At 42.1% G+C, this 25,145-nt stretch overlaps 1 protein-coding gene across 2 annotated transcripts in view; it reads left to right on the top strand.

Moving 5' to 3' along the window:
- The window catches only part of ARHGAP5 (Rho GTPase activating protein 5), a 118,585-nt gene that overhangs the window by 53,459 nt on the left and 39,981 nt on the right, over positions 1–25,145 (top strand). For both annotated transcript variants that reach the window (XM_044272429.1, XM_044272430.1), the window contains one exon: positions 23,290–23,434. In XM_044272429.1, coding sequence (XP_044128364.1) covers positions 23,290–23,434 — 145 coding nt within the window. The remainder of the gene's footprint in view (positions 1–23,289; positions 23,435–25,145) is intronic.

Below are 25,145 nucleotides of genomic sequence, written 5' to 3'. Positions count from 1 at the left end.
TAGATCTCCTGCCCTGGATCGCTTTCAGGATTTGGTAGAAAAGGATCTATGTTTGTTATGATAAAACAAAACCAGGCAACAAACATGAGAGTCCCGGTATATACTAATATATCGAAGAATTTGGGGCTCTGCAAGAATTAATGAGAAAGCAGGATTTGGTAACTAAGGAGGTGGACGAGGGGGGAGTGGTTGCAGTGATGGACAGCTACGTCTAGAAGACAAAAGTCCAGAATATGTTAGATTACACTGCTGTCTATTCTCCTTTGAACTGCAACCCTCTCCCCTTGGTCCAAATCAAAATGTTCTATATCCTATCTAAGGGCATGGAATTGGGAATACTAATTAAAAAAGCAGATTATACTGAGCAAAAATATAAACGCGACACTTTCGGTTTTGCTCCCATTTTGCATGAGCTGAACTCAAAGATCTGAAACATTACACAAATAACCCATTACAAATCTGTCTAAATCTGTGTTGGTGAGCACTTCCTCCTTTGCCTGAGATAATCCATCCCACCTCACAGGTGTGGCATATCAAGGAGCTGATTAGACAGCATGAATATTGCACAGGTGTGCCTTAGACTGCCCACAATAAAAGTCCACTCTGAAATGTGCAGTTTGATCACACAGCACAATGCTACAGATGTCGCAACGTTTGAGGGAGTGTGCAATTGGCATGCTGACTGCAGGAATGTCTACCAGAGCTGTTGCCCGTGTAATGAATGTTCATTTCTCTACCATAAGCCGTCTCCAAAGGCGTTTCAGATAATTTGGTAGTTCATCCAACCAGCCTCACAACCGCAGACCACATGTAACCACACCAGCCCAGGACCTCCACCTCCAGCATGTTCACCTCCCTGATCGTCTGAGACCAGCCACCCACTACAGCTGCAGCAACTATCGGTTTGCATAACCAAATAATTTCGGCACAAACTGTCAGAAACCGTCTCAGGGAAGCTCATCTGCATGCGCGTCGTCCTCATCGGGTCTGGACCTGACTGCAGTTCGTCGTCGTAACTGACTTGAGTGGGCAAATGCTCACATTCGATGGCGTCTGGCACGTTGGAGAGGCGTTCTGTTCAGGGATGAGTCCCAATTTTCACAAAATTGCGCAATGGATGCAGACCCATTTTGCTGACATGTGAATGGACCCTTAGTTAAGATAAGGAATGGACCACCCTGGCAACAAGTGAAATTAGGTGTTTGGCACGTAAAGCCCCGACATTGGGGATTATGATTTAGTCCGAGCTTATTTCAAGACACCTCTGTAACTAAGCCTGTGTGGCTTTCCTGCAAGGGCAGTTACAAAAGTGGCCATGGTAGATGTATATACTGTGACCACATGAGGGTGAATAAGCACTTCAAATCTACGGCAAATGGCAAAAAGTTAAGAGATTAAAACATATCTTAATTGTAACACAGAGTTTGCCATTTCCCTTATCACTTGTGAAGAGTGTTTGCTCTAATATGTAGGTTGTGCCACAAATCAAATAAAAACTAGAATATGTAAACACATCTCATATGTACTGCACTACAGGACTCGCAATGTCTCCGCAGCCAGTTTACACTTTTCGTTATTTCATAAAGGCGATACATTAGCACTGGCGGTACAAGGAATTTAAAGAGTTACTGCGCCTATAAGGGGTAGAGAGCATAGGAGAAAGCTCCTCAACAGAGAAGCTTTCTGGATGTCCCAGCTGGGAACTTGTTCCCCTACAGGTCTAAATAAAAAGCATGACCTGATTTTGCAATACCATTGACAAATTTTTCCTGCACAAAGAGAAAGGTTTTTCATGTATGTTTTTAACTCGTATGTTTTTTTGGAATTTCTATCAATGAGAATCATGTGTTCAGATTTTAATTAGTTTTGTACTCCGATCATGTGATACCGTAATCCTTCTGGATAGATGGAATGGGGGTATATAGGAAACAACTGATGGGTTATGTATGTCATGAGTAAGGGCCAAAATACAAGGGTCCGAAACACGTAGACTGACTAGCTTGCATCTTGTTGGAATTTTTTAACCGTTAGGAATAAAGAATCCTTTGTTTATAAAGAGCTGGATTCCGCACTACTTTTCAATACATAATGTGTTGTACTGTATTGAAACAAGGATCAAACCCTGAAAAGTATAAAAAGTGAAAAAAAGTTTAGTTTTTTAAATAAAATTAAAGTTTCAACTAAAGTGTCCTTTTCCCAAAATAAAGTAAAACAAATTGTAAAAAAATAAGAAAAGTAGACATATTGGGTATCATTGCGTCCATATCGACTGGCTCTATAAAAATATCACCTGACCTAACCCCTCAGGTGAACACCGTCAAAAAATGTAAATAAAACCTAAAAGTGCAACACCAAGCAATCAAAAACAGAATAGTACCGTCTAACCGTCACCTCATCCCACTACAATCCATATTTGGCATTGTCGCATCCGTAACAACCTGCTCTATAAAAATAGCACATGATCTTACCTGTCAGATGAACATTGTAAATATCCAAAAATAAAAACTGTGCCAAAACGGCTATTTTTTATTACCTTGCCTCGCAAAAAGTGTAATATAGAAAAACCAAAAGTCATATGTACCCTAAAATAGTACCAACAAAACTGCCACCTTATCCTGTTTCCAAAATGGGGTTCTTTTTTTGGGGAGGTCTTCAAATGGGACATGGCAATTTACCGTATTTTTTTTTGCCCGATGAGATGCACCAGCCCGTAAGACTCGCCTAAGGTTTTAGAGGAGGAAAATATAAAAAAAAATATTTTTCATTACTACACCCCTCAGGTCAGGCCCCCAATATTAATCGGACTTAAGCTCACAGCTCACAATCGGATCCCCAATGTTAATAAGACCTCAGATCAGAGCCCAATATAAAGAAGACCCCCAATCATGCCTCAGATGAGACCCCTATGCCTCATATCAGTACTCCATGCCTCATATCAGCCCCCAGCCATATGTTAATTGGCCCCCAGCCTCCGATCACAAAAATAAATAAAGCACTTACCGCTCCTGGCCGCCGCCGCTCCTCATTGCCCGCGATCATCTAACTTCTCCTCTGTCAGCTGTTCTGTGAACTGGTGTGCACAGCGTGAGGTCACTGAGCGCCCTCGTGCTGTACGCAGCCGAGGACCAGGAAGCGGTGAGTACAGAGCCTTCTCCAATTTTGGACCAGGAATCGGTGAACGGATGCGGACCCATTTTGCGGACGTGTGAATAGACCCCAAGCCTGTCAATGATTGTCAAAAGATCTGTTACGTTATAATAACAGCTTTCTTTAATGTCCCCTGTCCCTTTCCACTGCTCTCTTAAAAGACCATTGCTAGGGCTTGTCTGTCTTTCTTTTAGTATAAACAAAAGACGGAGGGGCGGTCCTTCACACTGCATGCCTGCAATAGGCCTCAGAGTGAGGAGGCGTGTCTCTCAGTAATCCAATCTGATTGGCTGGCAGGGAGCTGCTGGCTACAGCAAGTGTGTATTGGAAGTGAGGGAAAGCAGTTTTGGCCTCAGGGTACTTTCACACTAGAGTTTTTCAGTCACAGGGGCTCAATACCTGAAAAAAACTGATCAGTTTTATCCTAATGCATTCTGAATGCAGAGCGTTCCGTTTAAGATGCATCAGTTCAGTCCCTCTTTTATTTTTTTTTGGCCAGAGAAAATACTGCAACATGCTGTATTTTTCTCTCCAGCCAAAAATCCTTAGCACTTGCTGGAATGCCGTATACGGCATTAATTTCCGTTTGAAATGTATTAGTGCTGGCATTAAAATTGCCGCATTGACGGATCAGTTCTTCCAGTCCGCGCATGCGCAGAACTTTTAAGTCGGTGAAAAAAATAAATAAATACTGGATCCGTTTTTCCGGATGACACCGGATAGACTGATCTGGTATTTCAATGCATTTGTCAGACGGATCCGTATCCATGTACCCTTCATTTTGTGCTTCTGGCTTTCATTTTTGAGTAAATCCACCTTTTCTATAATGCAAATTATGTTGTAAGATGCCCAGAGGGGCGTTATCTTTCAAATTTGCCCAGGAACGTCCCTTCTCCAGTGCCCAGCCCGCCCTCCATCAGAGCCCAAGCACGCCTCTCCAGGGCTAAAACTACGCCCCCACACCCGCACGGTTGTCCGCAACCCCCCCGCCCCCTTCCACCCGCTACATTATTGAGGTGATGTAACTCTGCCCATAAATGCCTCCTACAATGCCATGAAATCTTGCGCAGTACCACGGACTGCCTGCACGATACATATCTTCCACAGGGCACCAGCTTCAAATGTCACTGGGCATGTGCTGAGCCCAGTGACGTTTGTAGTGAGTTGTTTGCATCCGGCTGAGGGAGAATATATGGGACGTTGTAGGAGGCATATGTAGGCGGAGTTACCACAATGACATTAGTGGGGGCGGTGGGCATGTAGTTTCGGCCCAGGACAGGCATGCTTGAGCTCTGATGGAGTGCAGGCTGGGCACCGGAGAGGGGCGTTCCTGGGCGTCTTTGAAAGATAATTTGCCTAATGCAAAAAGTGTATTTACTTGAAAATATAACCCAGAAGCACAGGATGAAGGGTACATCAAAAAAGGTATTTTGTTCTACATGGCAGTGGTTGATGTAACAGATTTTCTTTAAACATTGACTGCCCATAGTGTCAGTAATCTTGTCTGCTGTAGATGTAGTAACCGCACTTACTAGTATATGTCGTCCTCTGATGTGTTTATTATAGCTTTACTATAGAGCATGTTTCCGTTCTGTTTGGTGACGGCCTCATTTGTTCTTGTCAGAGTGGTGACACACAGAGCTATTCTTGATTTGTTCAGTAGCTTGCCTGTGGTGTATTGCATGTACTATATATGGCCACTTTTATTTCTGGATTGAAAACTCTACTATGAGTATTTCTGTCTCCATGGAAATGTTTTCTAGGTAACGAGCTGTACATGAAAATGGTTTAAATGTGGGAATGCAGAAACATCGACTTCTGTGGCATTGACTGGTTCCGATGTGAATTTTATTATGAAAAGAATCCACGTTATAGGTCTATTTTCTATGGACTGTTTTCTATAAGGCCTATTTTCATTTGCTGACGATTGGGTCAATTATCAGGAAGGAGCTTTCCCACTAATTGCCTTGTGTAAAGGTGCCACTGATCACATAGTGAATTAGCAAACCGGTTTTGATCGTTTGAAAGCTTAGTTGATGCGGGAACCAGAGTCATTCCCTTTTGGGTAGTAGATTGTTCTGTGTGAACAGTGATCGTTCATCCCCGTACAGCAACCCAATCTGAGTATGCACCGTTAATAACCACCCTCTGTTTTCTATCATTGAGCCAGTTACTTACCCACATACAGACGTTTTCTCCCAGTCCGAGCATTCTCATTTTATGTACTAACCTTTTATGTGGTACAGTGTCAAATGCTTTGGAGAAGTCCAGATACACGACATCCATTGATTCGCCGCTGTCAAGTCTAGAACTTACCTCCTCATAGAAACTGATTTAATTAGTTTGACATGACCGATCCCTCATGAAGCCATGCTGATATGGCGTTATTTGCTTATTTTCATTGAGGTACTTCAAGATGGCATCTCTTAGAAAACCTTCAGACAGTTTACCCACAGCAGATGTTAAAATTACCGGCCTATAGTTTCCAGGCTCTGTTTTTGGACCCTTTTTTTTTTTTTTAATATTGGCACTACATTTGCCATGCGCCAATCCTGTGGGACATTCCATCTCAGTATAGAGTCTGCAAATATCAGAAATAAGGGTCTGGCTATGACATTACTTAATTCCCTTAGGGTACTTTCACACTAGTGGCAGGACGGATCAGACAGGCTGTTCACCCTTTCAGATCCGTCCTGCCGCTATTTCGCCATGCCGCCGGACTGCTTCTCCGTCCTCATTGACTATCATGGGGAAGGGGGTGGAGCTCCGGCGCTGCACGACAAAATGCCGACTGACTGAAAGTACTGCATGTCCGACTTTTAAGTCCAGCGGCCTCTCTGGAGCTCCGCCCCCTTCCCTATTATAGTCAATGGGGACGGAGCAGCGGCACGGCGAAATAGCAGTCCTGCCGCTAGTATGAAAGTAGCCTAAGGATAAATGGGTGTATGCCTTCTGGTCCTGGCGATTTGTCTATTTTAATCTTTTTTAAGACTTTTTGCTACTTTCTGGGTCAGACAGGGCACTTTGAATGGGGAAGTTCTAGAAGGAATAATAAAGGAATGGTGGTCACAAAAAGATTCTGCGGAGTTATTACGTGGGAAATGAAAGTAGTTAATAAAATGGACATTACCTTTTTGTTTTTCAGTACATGCAGCTTCTGAAAGTACAAACTTTTTTTATTTTCCAGTTATTCAAATATTTTTCTTTAATCTGGAGCTTTTTCTTATCTCAATTTTATTTTAGCATTAATTTTTTCTTATACCTGGGAAAAAAAATTATTTTAATTTTTTATTTTTACCAGTTTTTATAGTGGGATAAGGCTACTTTTCACACTAGCGTTTTTTGCGGATGTCATGGATCTGCAAAAACGCTTCCGTTACAATAATACAACCACATGCTTCCGTCATGAACGGATCCGGTTGTATTAGGTCTTCTATAGCCATGTATTATTTCTTCTAGGCATCCGTCTTGAACACCATTATAAGTCAATGGGGGACGGATCCGTTTTCTATTGTCAGAGAAAACGGATCTGTTCCCAATGATTTACATTGTGTGCCTTTTTAGCTCGGCTTCGTAAGGCGGACAGCAAAACTACGCAGGCAGTATTTTGATGTCCGCCTCCAGAGCGGAATGGTGACTGAACGGAGGCAAACTGAGCGGATCCTTTTCCATTCAGATTGCAATAGGGCAAAACTGATCTGTTTGGACCTCTTTTGAGAGCTCTGAACTAATCTCACAAACCTAAAGCGTAATGGGAAAGTAGCCCAAGTAGTTTACACCCAAAGCAGGTGGCGCTAGAAGCTGTGGTGTGTGCTACTAGAGGCATTTTTTTTTTGTATTTTACACACACAAGCTATTAATGTGTGGAACTGAAATAAATCAGAAAAAGTGTACATATTGGGTATTGTCACGTCCGTAATGATCTGCTCTATAAAAATATCACATGACCTATCCCCTCAGGTGAATGCTGTAAAAATAAATAAAAACTGTGCCAAAATTAAAAAAAAATTGACAACTTCCCCAATAAAGTGTAATGATCAAAATAATCATATGTACCCAAAAATTATACCAATAAAACTGGTACCTTATCCCCTAGTTTCCAAAATGTAGTCACTGTTTTGTGATTTTCACTGTAAGGGTGCATCAGGGAGGCTGGCATCTAAAAACCAGTCCAGCAAAATCTGCCTTCCAAATACCATATGGCGCTCCTTTTCTGCTGCACCCTGCTGTGTGCCCTTACATCAGTTTACAACCACATGTGGGGTGTTTCTGTTAACCGCAGAATCAGGGTAATAAATATTGAGTTTTGTTTGGCTGTTAACCCTCAATGTGTTAAAGAAAAAGGATTAAAATGAAAAATCTGCTAAAGTGAAATTCAGAAATGTCATCTTTATTTTCCTTTAATTCTTGTGGAACACCTAAAGGGTTAACAAAGTTTGTAAAATCAGTTTTGAGTAACTTGAGGGGTGTAGTTTCTACAATGGGGTCATTTATGAGGGGTAAACTATGTAGCCCCACAAAGTGACTTCAGAACTCAACTGGTCCTTAAAAAGTGGGTTTTGGAAATGTTCTTAATTTTCAAGATTTGCTTCTAAACTTCTAAGCCTTCTAACGTCCTATAAAAAAAAAAAATTACGTTTACAAAATGATCCAAACATGAAGTAGACATATGGGGAATGTAAAGTAATAAATAATAAATATTTTATGAGGTATCACTTTTTGTTTTAAAGGCAGAGAAATAGAAATTTTGAAAATCGTGAATTTTTAAAAATTTGGGGTAAATATTGGATTTTTTTCATAAATAAAGGTAAAATATATTAACTCAAATTTATAACTATCATGAAGTACAATGTGTCACTAGAAAACAGTCCCAGAATGGCTTCAACAAGTAAGTGTTCCAAAGTTATTCCAGATTTGCAAAAAATGACCTGGGCAGAAGGGTTAAAACTGCCCCGGGGTAGAAGGTGTTAACATGGGGACTGACTGCACTTTTTTTCATCAACATCCTGCAAAATCATTTATAAAGCTAGCTGTAATTTTGTAATGCATTTCTTTCACCTTTATAGCTCCTATCTTCCATTTTTCATTGTGGTCTGTCAATGCCTGTTTAGGCTACTTTCACACTGCCGTTTCTGGGTCCGCCTGTGAGATCAGTTTCAAGGCTCTCACAAGCGGCCCAAAACGGATCAGTTCAGCCCCAATGTATTCTGAATGGATAAGGATCCGTTCAGAATGCAGCAGTTTGGCTGCGTTTGGTCTCCGTTCCGCTTTTGAGGCGGACACCAAAACGCTGCATGCAGCATTTTGATGTCCGCCTGACGATACAGAGCTAGGGGAAGAATCCGTTTTCACTGACACAATATGGTGCAATTGAAAACTGATCCGTCCCCCATTGACTTTCAATGTAACGGATACGTTTTGACTTAGACTTTTTTGAAAGAATAATGCAATCGGATTTGCACCGAACGCAGGTGTGAAAGTAGCCTTAGGCTACTTTCACACTAGCGTTCGTCGGTCCGCTCGTGCACTAGCGTTCGTCGGTCCTGATGCAGTCTGAATGGAGCGGATCCGCTCAGACTGCATCAGTCTGGCGGCGTTCAGCCTCCGCTCCGCTCGCCTCCGCGCGGACAGCTGAACGCTGCTTGCAGCGTTCGGGTGTCCGCCTGGCCGTGCGGAGGCGTGCGGATCCGTCCAGACTTACAATGTAAGTCAATGGGGACGGATCCGTTTGAAGATGCCACAATATGGCTCAATCTTCAGGCGGATCCGTCCCCCATTGACTTTACATTGAAAGTCTGGACGGATCCGTACGAGGCTATTTTCACACTTAGCTGTTATATGCTAAAATAATGCAGACGGATCCGTTCTGAACGGAGCCTCCGTCTGCATTATTATGATCGGATCCGTTCAGAACGGATCCGATCGAACGCTAGTGTGAAAGTAGCCTTAGACTGCACGATCTGCTGCTTAGTGCATGCACTCCAATTACTGTTTCTATCTGCAGGATCGCCGCATGAACAAGCATTATGCTCATTCGTCATGTGATCGGAACGTTTAGACGGGCAGATTTTCAGGACTGAACATTCGTAGGAACATTAATTCTAAATCTGGCAGTGTAAACCCACCTTTACGGAAAGTGCTGAAAGTGTGGCAGATAAAGAGGTGCATCATGGGTTTGGTTGGGCACAGCAGCAGGGAGTGCTACATACAGTATGTAACCAGAGAGATTTAGGTTTGTGGTGAAAATGAGACAGGAGAGTCCAAAATGAAGAAAAAAATGATGAAAGCAACTACAGGAGCATATCGAAAACCATTTGGAATTATTACTAATTAATGCGCATCAGCTCATCACTATTTGCATGTTCCGGAATAGTTTCACTGGTGCACGGAGACAAACGACGAACAGGGAAAAATAGAGGGTTATACTTAGATATTCTGGGAAAGGAGTTTCCCAAAACAGAAGGATATAGAGATGGATGTCGGGGGGGGAGAGAGAAAGTGGTTAGATGAGTTTCCACTTAGCTTGTTTAGTTTGTTTAAAATATAAATATAATACTGTTATTGTGTACTAGGTATAAAGGAAGAATATTTGTTAAATATCAAGCTGTAATGATAGCTATGGGCTATAGTTATAGATTATTTTTTGCAATTATAGATGGTTATGAAAAACAAGGGTTCAATGTTGTACTTTAAATTAGTTCACAGGTCAACTAGAATCCTTTATAAAATCAATTGTGTTAAAAGTAATTTGTGTGGCTAAAAGGAAGTATAAATGGAATTATCAAATAAAAATAATGATAGAATGTATCAACTTACTTCACCAGGGCGGATGCCTGAAGGATAAACTCAAAACACCAACAGGTCTCGAACTCCCCCCCCCCCCCGCTGTGGTCGCTTGTGTGGTGTTAAAAAAATCGATGTCTGCCAGATAGTTGCACCTTTATCAATAACCTTTTCATAAATTGGCTCAATGTGTTTCGGGGGTTACAATCTATGTCCCCTTTCAGGGCAATGCAACAAAATAAAAATCATATACAAGAACAACGTGCCGACTTACCCCTTTGGATAGAAGTGAGTTCCCGCCAGCGATGGAATGTAGGGTCGGAAATGAGGGTTTGCGTTCCAGCTTGGAACACATTCAACTTCATTTAGGAAGATCATTAGTGGAACGCAAATTATGTTCCACTTTAGAACTAGAAGTGTTATGATCTTATTTATAACATTGGTGGCAGTGGTAGAGACTCTAGTGGAGCTCATATGTGCTCGAATAACGGCACCTCCGATATTCCTGGCCTTAGCGGTTAACCAAGGGTAGTGTCACGGATGGTGTAGCAGAAAACAAGAAGTTACAAATAAGGATCCGACTGGCTTGATCCAAAACGAAGGAACAAAAGGGTGAGCCCTATTAAAGCCCTGAAGCTCTCCCTGTCTTCTCAGCCCATGCAAAAATCTCAGTGATAGAAAGTTGCATGTCCACGTACCTAGACTGAGTGACACCTGCAAACCCTAGAATAGTGAGGGGACACTACCACCGGCTCCCTGCACTTAATATGGAGGGAGTCAGGGTCACCTAGAATCAAGCTAACAGGAAAACAACAAATACAGAAATAGACTTATCTGAAGAACCAGTTGTAGCAACTTCAAGCAGAGAACACAATCCAGGAAGTAATATAAACCGCAAAGTGAGGCAGTATGGGAGGAGATATATAGGGAGGCAATCACTGCTAATAGATGACAGCTGGGAGAGGGAGGAGAGATGTCAAAGCGAAAGCAAAACAAAAGAACATCATGCAGGAGGTATTGAAGAATGTCTATCAGAACTTCTCAGAGATCTGGCGGTGACAGGTAGCCAAGGGTAGCGCTCGTAGGTGGAACGCATATGCGTTCCACGTTGGAACCTCCGGGGCTGTAGTCTCAGGAGTAGGTGTTTGTTTGTGTGTGGAGCGCACAAGCGTTCCAAAGGCATTTTTCATTGAAAGTGCTTTTCTAAAATGTTACAAGGTAAAAGAGGGGGAGGTTTCCTATTCACAGGGTGTGTTTATGGTTGAATTAAGAATAAATCAAATGCAAACTATAAAAATTAAGTGAGCAATGATAAAAAAAAAGGTTGTCAATGATATGGAAAGGGGTCTGCTATATATACAAAGAAGCATATATAAAAAGAGGGTTGTATATAAAGTCTTCATAATTCTTTTTTTTCCTTTTTTTTTTTTTCACCAATTGAAAAAATCATTTTAAGCTCAAAATAAATGCAATCCAATAAAAAAAAATTGCCTCCAAAGGTGTACATAGCCTTTAACCACTTCAACCCCGCTAGCTAAAACACCCTTCATGACCAGGCCACTTTTTACACTTCGGCACTACACTACTTTCACCGTTTATTGCTCGGTCATACAACTTACCACCCAAATTAATTTTACCTCCTTTTCTTCTCACTAATAGAGCTTTTTCATTTGGTGGTATTTTATTGCTGCTGACATTTTTACTTTTTTTGTTATTAATCGAAATTTAACGATTTTTTTTTGCAAAAAATGACATTTTTCACTTTCAGCTGTAAAATTTTGCAAAAAAAAACGACATCCATATATAAATTTTTCGCTAAATTTATTGTTCTACACGTCTTTGATAAAAAAAAAATGTTTGGGCAAAAAAAAAAAATGTGATTTTCCGCTTTTTGAAGCAGCTCTGACTTTCTGAGCACCTGTGATGTTTCCTAACTATTTTTTTGCAAATGACCCCATTTCGGAAAGTAGACACCCTAAGGTATTCGCTGATGGGCATAGTGAGTTCATAGAACTTTATTTTTTGTCACAAGTTAGCGGAAAATTATGATTTTTATTTAAATTATTTTTTTTCTTACAAAGTCTCATATTCCACTAACTTGCGCCAATTTTTTTTTTCTAGGAACTCACCATGCCCCTCACGGAATACCTTGGGGTGTCTTCTTTCCAAAATGGGGTCACTTGTGGGGTAGTTATACTGCCCTGGCAATTTAGGGGCCCATATGTGTGAGAAGTACTTTGCAATCAAAATGTGTAAAAAATGGCCTGCGAAATCCGAAAGGTGCACTTTGGAATATGTGCCCCTTTGCCCACCTTGGCTGCAAAAAAGTGTCACACATCTGGTATCGCCGTACTCGGGAGAAGTTGGGGAATGTGTTTTTGGGTGTCATTTTACATATAACCATGCTGGGTGAGAGAAATATCTTGGCAAAAGACAACTTTTCCCATTCTTTTATACAAAGTTGGCATTTGACCAAGATATTTCTCTCACCCAGCATGGGTATATGTAAAATGACACCCCAAAACACATTCCCCAACTTCTCCTGAGTACGGCGATACCAGATGTGTGACACTTTTTTTGCAGCCTAGATGCGCAAAGGTGCCCAAATTCCTTTTAGGAGGGCATTTTTAGACATTTGGATCCCAGACTTCTTCTCACACTTTCGGGCCCCTAAAAAGCCAGGGTAGTATAAATACCCCATACCCCACATGTGACTCCACTTTGGAAAAAAGACACCCCAAGGTATTCAATGAGGGGCCTGGCGAGTTCATAGAAATTTTTTTTTTTTGCATAAGTTAGCGGAAATTGATTTTTTTGTTTGTTTTTTTTTCTCACAAAGTCTCACTTTCCGCTAACTTAGGACAAAAATTTCAATCTTTCATGGACTCAATATGCCCCTCACGGAATACCTTGGGGTGTCTTCTTTCCGAAATGGGGTCACATGTGGGGTATTTATACTGCCCTGGCTTTTTAGGGGCCCTAAAGCGTGAGAAGAAGTCTGGAATATAAATGTCTAAAAATGTTACGCATTTGGATTCCATGAGGGGTATGGTGAGTTCATGTGAGATTTTATTTTTTGACACAAGTTAGTGGAATATGAGACTTTGTAAGAAAAAACAAACAAAAAAAATATATATTTCCGCTAACTTGGGCCAAAAAAATGTCTGAATGGAGCCTTACTGGGGGGGGGTGATCAATGACAGGGGGGTGATCACCCATATACACTCCCTGATCACCCCCCTGTCATTGATCACCCCCCTGGTAAGGCTCCATTCAGACGTCCGTATGATTTTTACGGATCCATGGATACATGGATCGGATCCATGGATACATGGATCAGATCCGCAAAACACATGCGGACGTCTGAATGGAGCCTTACAGGGGGGTGATCAATGACAGGGGGTGATCAGGGAGTGTATATGGGTGATCACCCCCCTGTCATTGATCACCCCACTGTAAGGCTCCATTCAGACGTCCGTATGATTTTTACGGATCCATGGATACATGGATCGGATCTGCAAAACACATGCGGACGTCTGAATGGAGGCTTACAGGGGGGTGATCAATGACAGGGGGTGATCAGGGAGTGTATATGGGTGATCACCCCTCTGTCATTGATCACCCCCCTGTAAGGCTCCATTCAGACGTCCGAATGATTTTTACGGATACATGGATCGGATCCGCAAAACAGATGCGGACGTCTGAATGGAGCATGACAGGGGGGTGATCAATGACAGGGGGGTGATCAATGACAGGGGGGTGATCAGGGAGTGTATATGGGTGATCACCCCCCTGTAAGGCTCCATTCAGACGTCCGCATGTGTTTTGCGGATCCGATCCATGTATCCATGGATCCGTAAAAATCATACGGACGTCTGAATGGAGCCTTACAGGGGGGTGATCAATGACAGGGGGTGATCAGGGAATCTATATGGGTGATCACCCGCCTGTCATTGATCACCCCCCCTGTAAAACTCCATTCAGACGTCCGTATGTGTTTTGCGGATCCGATCCATGTATCCGTGGATCCGTAAAAATCATACGGACATCTGAACGGAGCCTGACGTGGGTGATCAATGACAGGGGGGTGATCAGGGAGTTTATATTGGGTGATCAGGTGTTCATAAGGGGTTAATAAGTGACGGGGGGGGGGGGTGTAGTGTAGTGTGGTGTTTGGTGCGACTTTACTGAGCTGCCTGTGTCCTCTGATGGTCGATCCTAACAAAAGGGACCACCAGAGGACCAGGTAGCAGGTATATTAGACGCTGTTATCAAAACAGCGTCTAATATACCTGTTAGGGGTTAAAAAAATCACATCTCCAGCCTGCCAGCGAGCGATCGCCGCTGGCAGGCTGGAGATCCACTCGCTTACCTTCTGTTCCTGTGAGCGCGCGCGCCTGCGTGCTCGCGTTCACAGGAAATCGCGGGAGGACGTGTATATGCGTCCACCCAGAAGAGCAGGGCCGCCGGCAGGACGCAATCCTGCGTACGGCGGTCCTGGAGCGGTTAAGAAGTTCCTTTAATTTGGTTCACCTGGCAACTAATTATCACAGGTGTTTGAGATCATTTCAGTGATCCAAAAAGCCCTGAGACACAATACCATCCATGAGTTTCATTGAAAAACAAAAAAATACATCTTTATGACATTTAAAGGGATTTTGGGTATAGAGCTGAGGACATGGGCTGCTAGATTGCCGCTAGCACATCCGCAATATCCATTCCCCATAGCTCTCTGTGCTTTTATTGTCAAAAAAGATTATATATAATTTAAAATGTGTATGTATATATGTGTGTGTGTGTATATATATATATATATATATATATATATTTAACACGTGGATTTATATACATAACAAAAAAGTGTGAAACAACTGAAAGTCATATTCTAGGTTCTTCAAAGTAGCCACCTTTTGCTTTGATTACTGCTTTGCACACTCTTGGCATTCTCTTGATGAGCTTCTAGAGGTAGTCACCTGAAATGGTCTTCTAACAGTCTTGAAGAAGTTCCCAGAGATGCTTAGCACTTGTTGGCCCTTTTGCCTTCACTCTGCGGTCCAGCTCACCCCAAACCATCTCGATTGGGTTCAGGTCCGGTGACTGTGAAGGCCAGGTCATCTGGCGCAGCACCCCATCACTCTCCTTCATGGTCAGATAGCCCTTACACAGCCTGGAGGTGTGTTTGGGGTCATTGTCCTGTTGAAAAATAAATGATGGTCCAACTAAACGCAATCCGGATGGAATAGCATGCCGCTGCAAGATGCTGTGGTAGCCATGCTGCTTCAGTATGCCTTCAATTTTGAATAAATCCCCAACAGTGTCACCAGCAAAGCACCCCCACACCATCACACCTCCTCCTCCATGCTTCACGGTGGGAACCAGGCATGTAGAGTCCATCCGTTCACCTTTTCTGCGTTGCACAAAGACGCGGTGGTTGGAACCAAAGATCTCAAATTTGGACTCCTCAGACCAAAGCACAGATTTCCACTGGTCTAATGTCCATTCCTTGTGTTCTTTAGCCCAAACAAGTCTCTTCTGCTTGTTGCCTGTCCTTAGCAGTGGTTTCCTAGCAGATATTCTACCATGAAGGCCTGATTCACACAGTCTCCTCTTAACAGTTGTTCTAGAGATGTCTGCTGCTAGAACTCTGTGTGGCATTGACCTGGTCTCTAATCTGAGCTGCTGTTAACCTGTGAGGCTGGTGACTCAGATGAACTTATCCTTCGCAGCAGAGGTGACTCTTGGTCTTCCTTTCCTGGGGCGGTCCACATGTGAGCCAGTTTCTTTCTAGTGCTTGATGGTTTTTGTGACTGCACTTGGGGACACTTCCAAAGTTTTCCCAATTTTTCGGACTGACTGACCTTCATTTCTTAAAGTAATGATGGCCACTCGTTTTTCTTAGCTGCATTTTTCTTGCCATAATACAAATTCTAATAGTCTATTCAGTAGGACTATCAGCTGTGCATCCACCTGACTTCTCCACAACGCAACTGATGGTCCCAACCCCATTTATAAGGCAAGAAATCCCACTTATTAAACCTGACAGGGCACACCTGTGAAGTGAAAACCATTTCTGGTGACTACCTCCTGAAGCTCAAGAGTGTGCAAAGCAGTAATCAAAGCAAAAGGTGGCTACTTTGAAGAACCTAGAATGACATTTTCAGTTGTTTCACTTTTTTTTGTCATGTATATAATTCCACATGTGTTAATTCCTAGTTTTGATGCCTTCAGTGTGACTCTACAATTTTCATAGTCATGAAAATAAAGAAAACTCTTTGAATGAGAAGGTGTCCAAAACTTTTGGTCTGTACTGTGTATGTATGTGTGTGTATGTATGTGTATGTATGTATGTATATGTATATATATATATATATATATATATATATATATATATATATATATATATATATATAATATATGGAATGAGCTGCTTACCCCTTGGTATATAAATAGTAAAACTAACAGCACTCCTGAAATCCACAGAAAAGGTTTTTCTTTATTCACCCATGTGATGCAACGTTTCGGCTCTGAACTAGAGCCTTTCTCAAGCCTGGAGAAAGGCTCTAGTTCAGAGCCGAAACGTTGCATCACATGGGTGAATAAAGAAAAACCTTTTCTGTGGATTCCAGGAGTGCTGTTCGTTTTTATATAATAATATATATGTGTATGTATATATGTATATATACATACACATATACACACACACACGTGTAAATGAGGCAAGTAAAAAGCCCAAGGAGCTGTTACGAACGTTTCCGGAGCCCAGCTACGCCCACTGTGAAGGAGCCCAGCACTACGCAGCATCCTCCAAATCTCCTCCTTGCTCCCCGAAGCTAGAGCGCTGTAATCTTTCTTTGCGCGATCTAGTGCATGCGCAGTGTCTGCATAGTGTTCCTTCCCTGTGTTGGCATCAGCCTCGGGGAACGAACTAGGCATGCGCTAGCTCGCGCATCGTGGGATTACGGCGCTCTAGCTTTGTGACGTTGGGGAGCAAGGAGGAGGTTCGGAGGATGCAGGGTGGTGCTGGGCTCCTTCACAGTGGGCGTGGCTGGGCTCAGAGTCAGAAAATGCTGGCCTCCTCTCTAAAGCATGGAGGAGACAGGACTCATCTATATATTTTATTTTTTTGCACAATAAAAGCATACAGAGCTATGGCGACTGGTTATTGCGGAAGTGCTGGCTGCGATCTAGCAACCCATGTGCTCAGCGCTATACCCAAAATCCAGGTGACAGGTTCCCTTTAAATCAAATTTGCATATTTTTCCCAAAGTTAGCGAAGCAGGTTTTTTATATACATAATTTTTTGTAGCTATTTTAATGTTCTCCATACTTGAGATCTCAGCCAATGCTTCTTCGATAGTCGCAGACTGTTTTGACATGTGTCTGGTAAAATCTGTTGTCTATTCTTACTTTATGTAGCTGTTTACCTTTTTGTTTGCTAAATAACTAGAAATAGTTATGTCCTTTACCTTATGTCTTAAATTTTTTTTATTCTTTCCAACTCCCATAATGTCATTTTACGTTTTTAACCCCATCAGGAGTGAGACAGTTTTCACCTTCAAGATTCATAACTTTCGAAAATGTTTTACCTTTTACTCTTTAAAAGAAAATTCGAAATGTACAGAAAATTTTGAAAAATATGCCAATTTCTAAATTAGAATCTTTCCTCCTTTTAAGACTGATACCTCATAAAATAATTTAACATTCATCATTTGTCTTTCTGTTGGCATCAATTTGTAAATGTCATTTCATTTTTTTAGAATGTTAGAAGGCTCAGAGATTTAGAAGAAATTTTTCACATCTTCAAGAAAATTTCCAAAAGGAGTTGTCCAGTTTCCTATATTGATCCATCCTCAGGTTAGGTGATCAATGTAAGATCGGCTTGTGGCTGACTCCCGGCTTCCCGCTGCTTTCTCTTACCTGCATGCTGTCGACATTGCAGCGTCGAGCAGGTGTAATTACAGCTCATCCGTCCTATTTACTTGATTCACAATCGCCCTCTAGCATTCAAGTGAATGGGTTGACGGAGCTGTGTTGCGGACGAGCAGGTAAACGGTGAAGAGAACTCACAGGGGCACAGCATTCTCATCGGCTGATCGGTGGGGGTGCCAGTAGTCGGACCCCTGCCCATCGGATATTGATGACCTATCCTGAGAATAGGTCATGAATATTGGAAACCAGACAACCCTTTTAATTACCAGTTCAGTTCTGAAGTGAGTTTAAGGGGTTTACATAATATATATTTTAGAAAATACACCCTTAAAATTATTCAAAACTGATTGTAGAAGTTTTCTTAAAGGGAATCTGTCACCAGTTTTAAGGTGTCCTAAATAAGGGCAACACAAACCAGTGACAAGTCTCCTTAGCAAAATGCCGGGTCATTTGACCAACTTGTGTTAAACAGTTCGAGCACATGCCAAAGGTGTCTCCATATTCTTGAGCTCACGGCTTTCCCCGCCCTCCTGCTGCCGATTCGTATGGAAAAAAAATACCTATCAGAGGCGGTTGGGCGGGGAGAGCCCATGAATATGTAAACTCATTGACATGTTCTGGAGCTGTTAGAACCAAGCACCATAAAACTGATTCCCTTTAACCATTTAGGTGTTCCACAGTAATTAAAGCAAACTGAAAGTGCAATTAAATTTTTTTTCACTTTTTTGGCAGATTTTCCAATAGAAATCAGTTTTTCTATGCACAGCACAGGGTTAACAGCAAACCAAACCAACATATTTATTACCATGATACTACAGTTTACATATGTGGCTGTAGACTACTATTTGGGCACATAGCAGGGCTCAGAAGGGAAAGGGGTACCATATTGCTTTTGGAGGGCAGATTTTGCTGAAATCGTTTTTGGGTACCATGCCTCATTTGAAAAGACCCGGAGGTTCTCCTACGGTAGAAACCCCCAAGATATGACCCCATTTTAGAAACTGCACTGCTCAACTTATCGAGGGGTGTAGTAAGTGCTTGACCCCCACATTTGTTTCATAGAATTTAGAAGCACCTGGCTGTGAAAATGTTGCTTTAGCCCCAGAATTTTTAATTTTCACAGTAACATGAGAAAATTACCTATTTTCTCTTGAATATGGGCACAGGGCAGGACTCAAAAAGGAAGGAGTGCCATATGGCTTTGGAGGGCAGATTTTGTTGGAATGGTTCTCAGGTGCCATGTCACATTTGAAGAGCCCAGGTACCACTACAGTATAAACCCCCCAAAAGTGGCAGCAACTTGGAAGCTTAACTCACCTAGGGGTAAAGTTTGTCTTTAACTTTTTTTTTTTTCTTCTTCTCTTCCCTGTGTCCCTCTTAGTGTTGCTGCTGATTTGTATGTTGAGATGGGCTCTCTGGTAGCTGATCATGTAGTACATTCTTACTTCCTTTGCAAATAGTCAACATGGGATCCTTGGTACGAAGACACCTTGAGTGTGCACTCCATTGAAAATATAATGTAGTCAGACAATTAATTGAGCATATACTGGGTTTGTATCCACAGAATGCAGAGCTTTACCAAACTAAAAAGCTGCAGCTATAATACTGTGCTACCACAGAGACAGGGCAGAAAGCTAGTTCAGGTGGCTGCTGACCAGAGGATCTGTATGCAGAGAGTAACGGAGCATGGACTCGGCTAGTTAGGTGGACATTGCTATCCACTGAGCACCAACTGGCGACCTGCGATGGGAGTAAATGTAATAACTTCACTGTATGGGTTCTACATTTACTTCATATACATGAGTTACTTGGGAGACGTTGGTTTTAGTGATTAGTAGAAAGATGTGTCAGTTATTGACAGTTACTGCATTTGTGGTCAGTTCCCATGGTTGTATCCCTGCTGAGATCTGCTTGCCCAACATGTTGGTAGGTCTTTAGGGAGAGATTAAGCTATTGCAATAGAAACACAGCCTTATTCTTGGCTCAATGTCACACCATGCAGAGTCACTAAAATGTTATCTCCCAGTAAAAATTAGATAGTAGCACATAAACTTTTTTTTTTCTAATCTGTTTTTATTTTCTGATTAACCCTGTCTTGTCTATACACAGAGGTGATATCATTACAGGCAGGATTACACTGAGTGAACTGCAGTAAAGTGATCTGTAGAAACAAAGAAGTGGCGCCAATTATTAGACATAGAGGCCAGCGTGAGAACTGCAGGATTTTTTGTTTAAATATAAAAAGTGACACAGAAAATGAAAAATAACATAAATTATTTTAAAAATGTTAAACATAAAAAAGTGATTTAAACAGCAGGTAATTTTCTGATGACATATTCCGTACTAATGACACCAACCCCTCAGCCAAGGTAAGATTTGGTAGCTAGTAATAAAAGCTTCCTTATACATCAAAGGGAGTCATGATGTAATCTGAAGTACGCCTAAATTGAGCGTATTTCAGGCACTGTCTGCAACTTTTTTTTGCTTACGCCAGATCTAAAATAGTGGGTGGGGAAGGGGACGAGCCAGCAGTCCCGTCTCATTCCCAATTTCCTACGACTGTTTTGGGCGTAGAAAATGGTCTAAATGTAAGACACCTAGGAAGCTGTCTTACATTTAGAACTAGCTCTGGATGCGCTGAAGTTACGGAGAGCCGGATGCACCGCCACCTATGGGCCTTTATTAAGGCCTCGAAAATGTGCCCCCAAATGTTCAGGCACATTGGCTACCTGTTAAGTTTCCAGTCCTGATAGTCCTCTGATATTTGGTCTTTTATCTCTTTTTGTAGATTTTGGGAAGTACCATTCATTTGGCTTAGAATATGCAAAATAATTAGAGGGATTTTTCAGGATTTGCACATTGATGCCTTGATAGGTCATCAATATCTGTTTGGTGGGGGCTTGACTCCTGGGACCCCCGCCTAGCTGCTGTATGAAGAGGCCGCTCCGTTAGTGCATAGGCCTCTTCCTAGGCTTGTGACGTCACATTAATCAGTCACGTGACCTAGGCCCAGCCCAGATGAAGTGAATGGGACAGAGTTGTGATACAAAGAAAAGCCACTTGGTAAACGGCAAGGAGGCCACAACGCTCACTGGAGCACGGCGGCTTGCGCAGCACGGGTGCCGGTAATCTGATGCCTGCTCTAGGGCTGCAGTATATAGACACTTCAGGGGCGGGTGAAGGATCTGAAGTCCGTTTTGCTTGAGTCTGTGTTGGAGTACTTTATGCCACATTTATCAAATGTTGCATGTTTGATAAATTTGTCTTATCCTTAAACCTAACACTTTTGCCTAGAAAAGCTTCTCCCGTTTTTCTTTTCTCCCACATGTGAATGAGAATTGCTGCAAATCCATTAATATTACTGGTACCCTGCAATGCTGCAGATATGATCCATGAAAGTCAGCAGTAGCAGATCTGCAGCTGATCATTCACATATGAACCTAGCCTTAAAGGGGATGGTGCACTTGTAACCTGTAAAGGAAAGCCTACTTATCGGCTCCCCCCGTCGTGAGATGCTCTGCTGGGCTCCCTCTGCAGCCAATCGCTGTGTCATGTGACAGTTTGTCATGACGTAAGGAGAGCTGGTCTCCACTGAGGCTAGTCATTGCCTGCAGGTGAGATTAAACCTGCTGTCTTCCACAAGGGAAGGTCTGGAGGAGAAGGAGCAGAAAGCATGCAAATGTACTTCTCTTTACAGAAGTGGCCATTCTTGCACAACCCCTTTAAAGGGAACATGTCATCAACTTTCTGCCAACCTCACTGAGGCAAGCATAAAATAGTGACAGAAATGCTGATGTCAGCGATGTGTCACATATCAGCTAAAGGTAAGTGGTTGCCAAGAACCAGAATCATAATCATTGCAGCCCAGGCCTTGAGTCAAATCTACCTGAGAAGAGTCCTGGTTATTCCTAATCTCCTGCTCTCCTGTCCATCTGCTGATGATGGTCAGTTCTCTACTAGAGAGAAAGGGAGAAAACTCGGAAGAGGCCACTCCGTGAGTGCATAGGCCTCTTCCTAGGCTTGTGACGTCACATTAATCAGTCGTGTGACCTAGGCCCAGCCCAGATGAAGTGAATGGGACAGAGTTGTGATACAGTCATCAGCAGGTGGGCAGGAGAGCAGGATCCATGAATAACCAGGACTCCTCTCAGGTGGCCGGGACTCTCTTCCAGGCCCAGTCTGCCATGATTGTCAGTTCTCGGCAACCATTACCTTTTCAATTTTAAAATGACAGACGCTGAAATCATCTCACCTGTCTCTACTTTATGCTGCCTGTACTAATGGCAGAATAAAGTTGATGACTGGTTCCCTTTAAGCATCTCTTTCCATTCTGCATAATCCCAAATCGTCCCACCCTTTGTTGTAAGAGAGATCTCGCTTTCCTTTTATTACTCTTGCTTCACACCTTTGAATCCTCTCCATCTTTCCTGTATCCATTCCACAATGTGCTGGCTAAAACTGTACCCCCGTATTCAAAATGTGACTACAACAGTGGCAACATTATGCTTGATTCTTCCTCTTTTTTTCTATTTTGGTGGCCTGTTTAAGTTGGTTGATGAAAAATGATGTCTTCCTATTGTGAACAGGTTAATATTTACGGATTGTAAATTTGCTGAAGTTATGAGTTGGCGCTTCGCCTGAGAATAGTCTCACCACAAATGTAATTCTTTAAAAACATTTAACATTTTAATGGAGAGCTTCATGGTATTTACAACCTGGTGTTCATTTGACGAAGCATAGTCCTCACTTGCATCAGTGATGACAGCCTTTCAGTCAGTGGTTCTGCTTAAAACAATGGGCTTCTGATTGAAATTGTTCCTGACATCAATGCTGTATTTTCCTCCTTTTTTGTTTTGACCTAAAATTTCTATTCAGCTTTTTTGGGAGCAAGAAACTGCAAGGGATGAAGAACATTTTGTTGCAAGTCAACTATTGCATTCTTAAAGCACCAAGAGCATCTTCAAAATGCTTTTATTGCTTTGTATGAAGATTTTTTTTTTTTTAAATGCCTTTATATATTTTGCAGTATGTAGTTTATTTATTTTATGTTTTGAATGCTTCTTATGAAGTTCTGTCTGTGTCCAAACCTCTTGTAATTCATAACCTCTTTCTGTTCATCCTTTTCCTTGGTCAAAACATTCTATAACCAAGTCTGCAACCCCCAAACCATAGACCTTTTGGTAAACGGCTTATTCATTTTCTTTTCTAATTATAATGGTATTAGAACAGAAACACATTCATTATATTCCATATGCTCTGATCCGCTGTACTGCTACAAAACCTTCATTTTCCAGCAGCCCAGTTACCGCTTCTTTTAATACGAAAATAATCCATCATTCTGACCACAGGCCATGATAAAGTAATTTTTCAATTTTATGGTTACTTTTCTCCTGCTGTAAAACTATAAATGTTCTGAAATTACTCTTGTAGAAGAAGAAAAACAAGCCGCTTAACCCACCAACACGTCGGAACTGGGAAAGCAACTACTTTGGCAAACCCCTGCATGAACTTGTGAGCCCAGAGAAACCCATCCCCGTGTTTGTGAAGAAATGTGTGGACTTCATTGAAGAGTCGGGTAAGAAATTATTAGTAAGTCTGATGCAGCAAAGGTTCATAATTCTATCTTAAAAGTCCTTATACACTGAGTGCACAAATGCTATACTGTGCTCGGATGTTTGCTGCAGGCAGTGGCAGTGCATTACCAAATCTGTAAGGAGATGGCATTTGTTTTATTTCCCTTTTAGAGCTAAAGGGGTTGTCTCACTTCAGCAAATGGCATTTATCATGTAGAGAAAGTTATTACAAGGCACTTACTAATGTACTGTGATTGTCCATATTGCTTCCTTTGGCTTAATTCATTTTTCTTTGACATTATACGATGCTCATTTTCATAGTTACGACCACCCTACAATCCAGCAGTGGGAAAAAGCGCCAGCCTCTCTGGTGCCCGGGACTGTGGGAGTGCGCATAGGCTGAAGCTTGCGAGCACGGCCACCACTGCTGGTCATAACCATGGAAACAAGTATAAAATGCAGTGGAAAAATTTGTAAGTGCCTTGTAGTAGCTTTGTCTACATGATAAAGGCCATTGGCTGAAGTGAGACAACCCCTTTAAACAATTTTTTTTTTTTTTCTATGCAATAAAAGAAATCCCAATTACAACCAATACAATTATATAGATTTACATGCACAAAAAATAGCCGGCAGACGATAATGCAGAGACCTAGACGTTAAAGAGGACCTTTCATGCAATTTTATTAAGGGATATATATACCTGTACTTGTGGGGTACCCCCTGCTGATGCTGCCACCCTGCTTGATTCTTAAAAAAAAAAATATGCCTCCTATGCCCCGCTGTGCCTGCCGGATTTCTCCCACTCAGTATGCTAATACTGAGCATCGGAACACGGAGGAGACTACACCAGGGTTTCTCAATGGGCTTCCTTCTACCTGGCTGTAGCTCGGTCCAATCGCAGCGCAGAGCGTCATCACAGGAGGTTTTTTTTCTCCCTGGCTGTGACGCTCTGCGCTGCAATTGGACGGCGCTACAGCCAGGGAGAATGAGAAGCCTATTAAGAAACCCTGGCTTACTGAGCAGGAGAAATGTGTCAGGGCATAGGAGGCATATTTTTAAAAAAACGACCAGGGTGTACCCCGCAAGTACAGGTGCATATCTCCCTCAATAAAATTGCATGAAAAGTCCTCTTTAAGGTCAACAATGGCATCGCATTTTTGGAGCATGCAAAGGAATTCAAAATCCAAGGTGGCCAAAGTTTATTAAATCTCTACTAATGTTGAATCAGAAGGTCTTTAGTGTCAACAGTCATAAGTGTGTTTCTAGCATCCCCTAAGCCTTTCTCAGAAAGGGTCGGCAAATGCGGCACAGCGGAGTATTTCTATAAGTGTATGTATGTATGTCTGTATGTGTGTGTGTATATATAAAAATATTTGCTTTCCATGCTTTTATGGCCCTCCCACATGCTACAGAGCTAGGAGCTAGGTGCTTGAAAATGTGATTACCCTTAGATCTTAACGACTATCACTCAATTTGTATAACTGTACGGATTGGCTATTTATTGTGTTGAAATTTCTGTGTTGTGCACTATATTTATATGTTCAAAGAAATTAAAGGGGGTCATGTCATATTAGACATTGGTGGCATATCGCTTGGTAGCATATCCTTGGGACCCGTGTTTTGGGGTTTTTTTTGTTTGTTTTTTGGTGCCTTCTCTTTACAGCTAAGAACAGGTTCACACTCAACACATTTGAAAGATTCTCAAGGTGCTAT

The sequence above is a fragment of the Bufo gargarizans genome, chromosome 11, assembly GCF_014858855.1.
Source record: "Bufo gargarizans isolate SCDJY-AF-19 chromosome 11, ASM1485885v1, whole genome shotgun sequence".
In the NCBI taxonomy this organism is placed as follows: Eukaryota; Metazoa; Chordata; class Amphibia; order Anura; family Bufonidae; genus Bufo; species Bufo gargarizans.
This window is presented reverse-complemented; position numbering and strand designations above follow the sequence as displayed.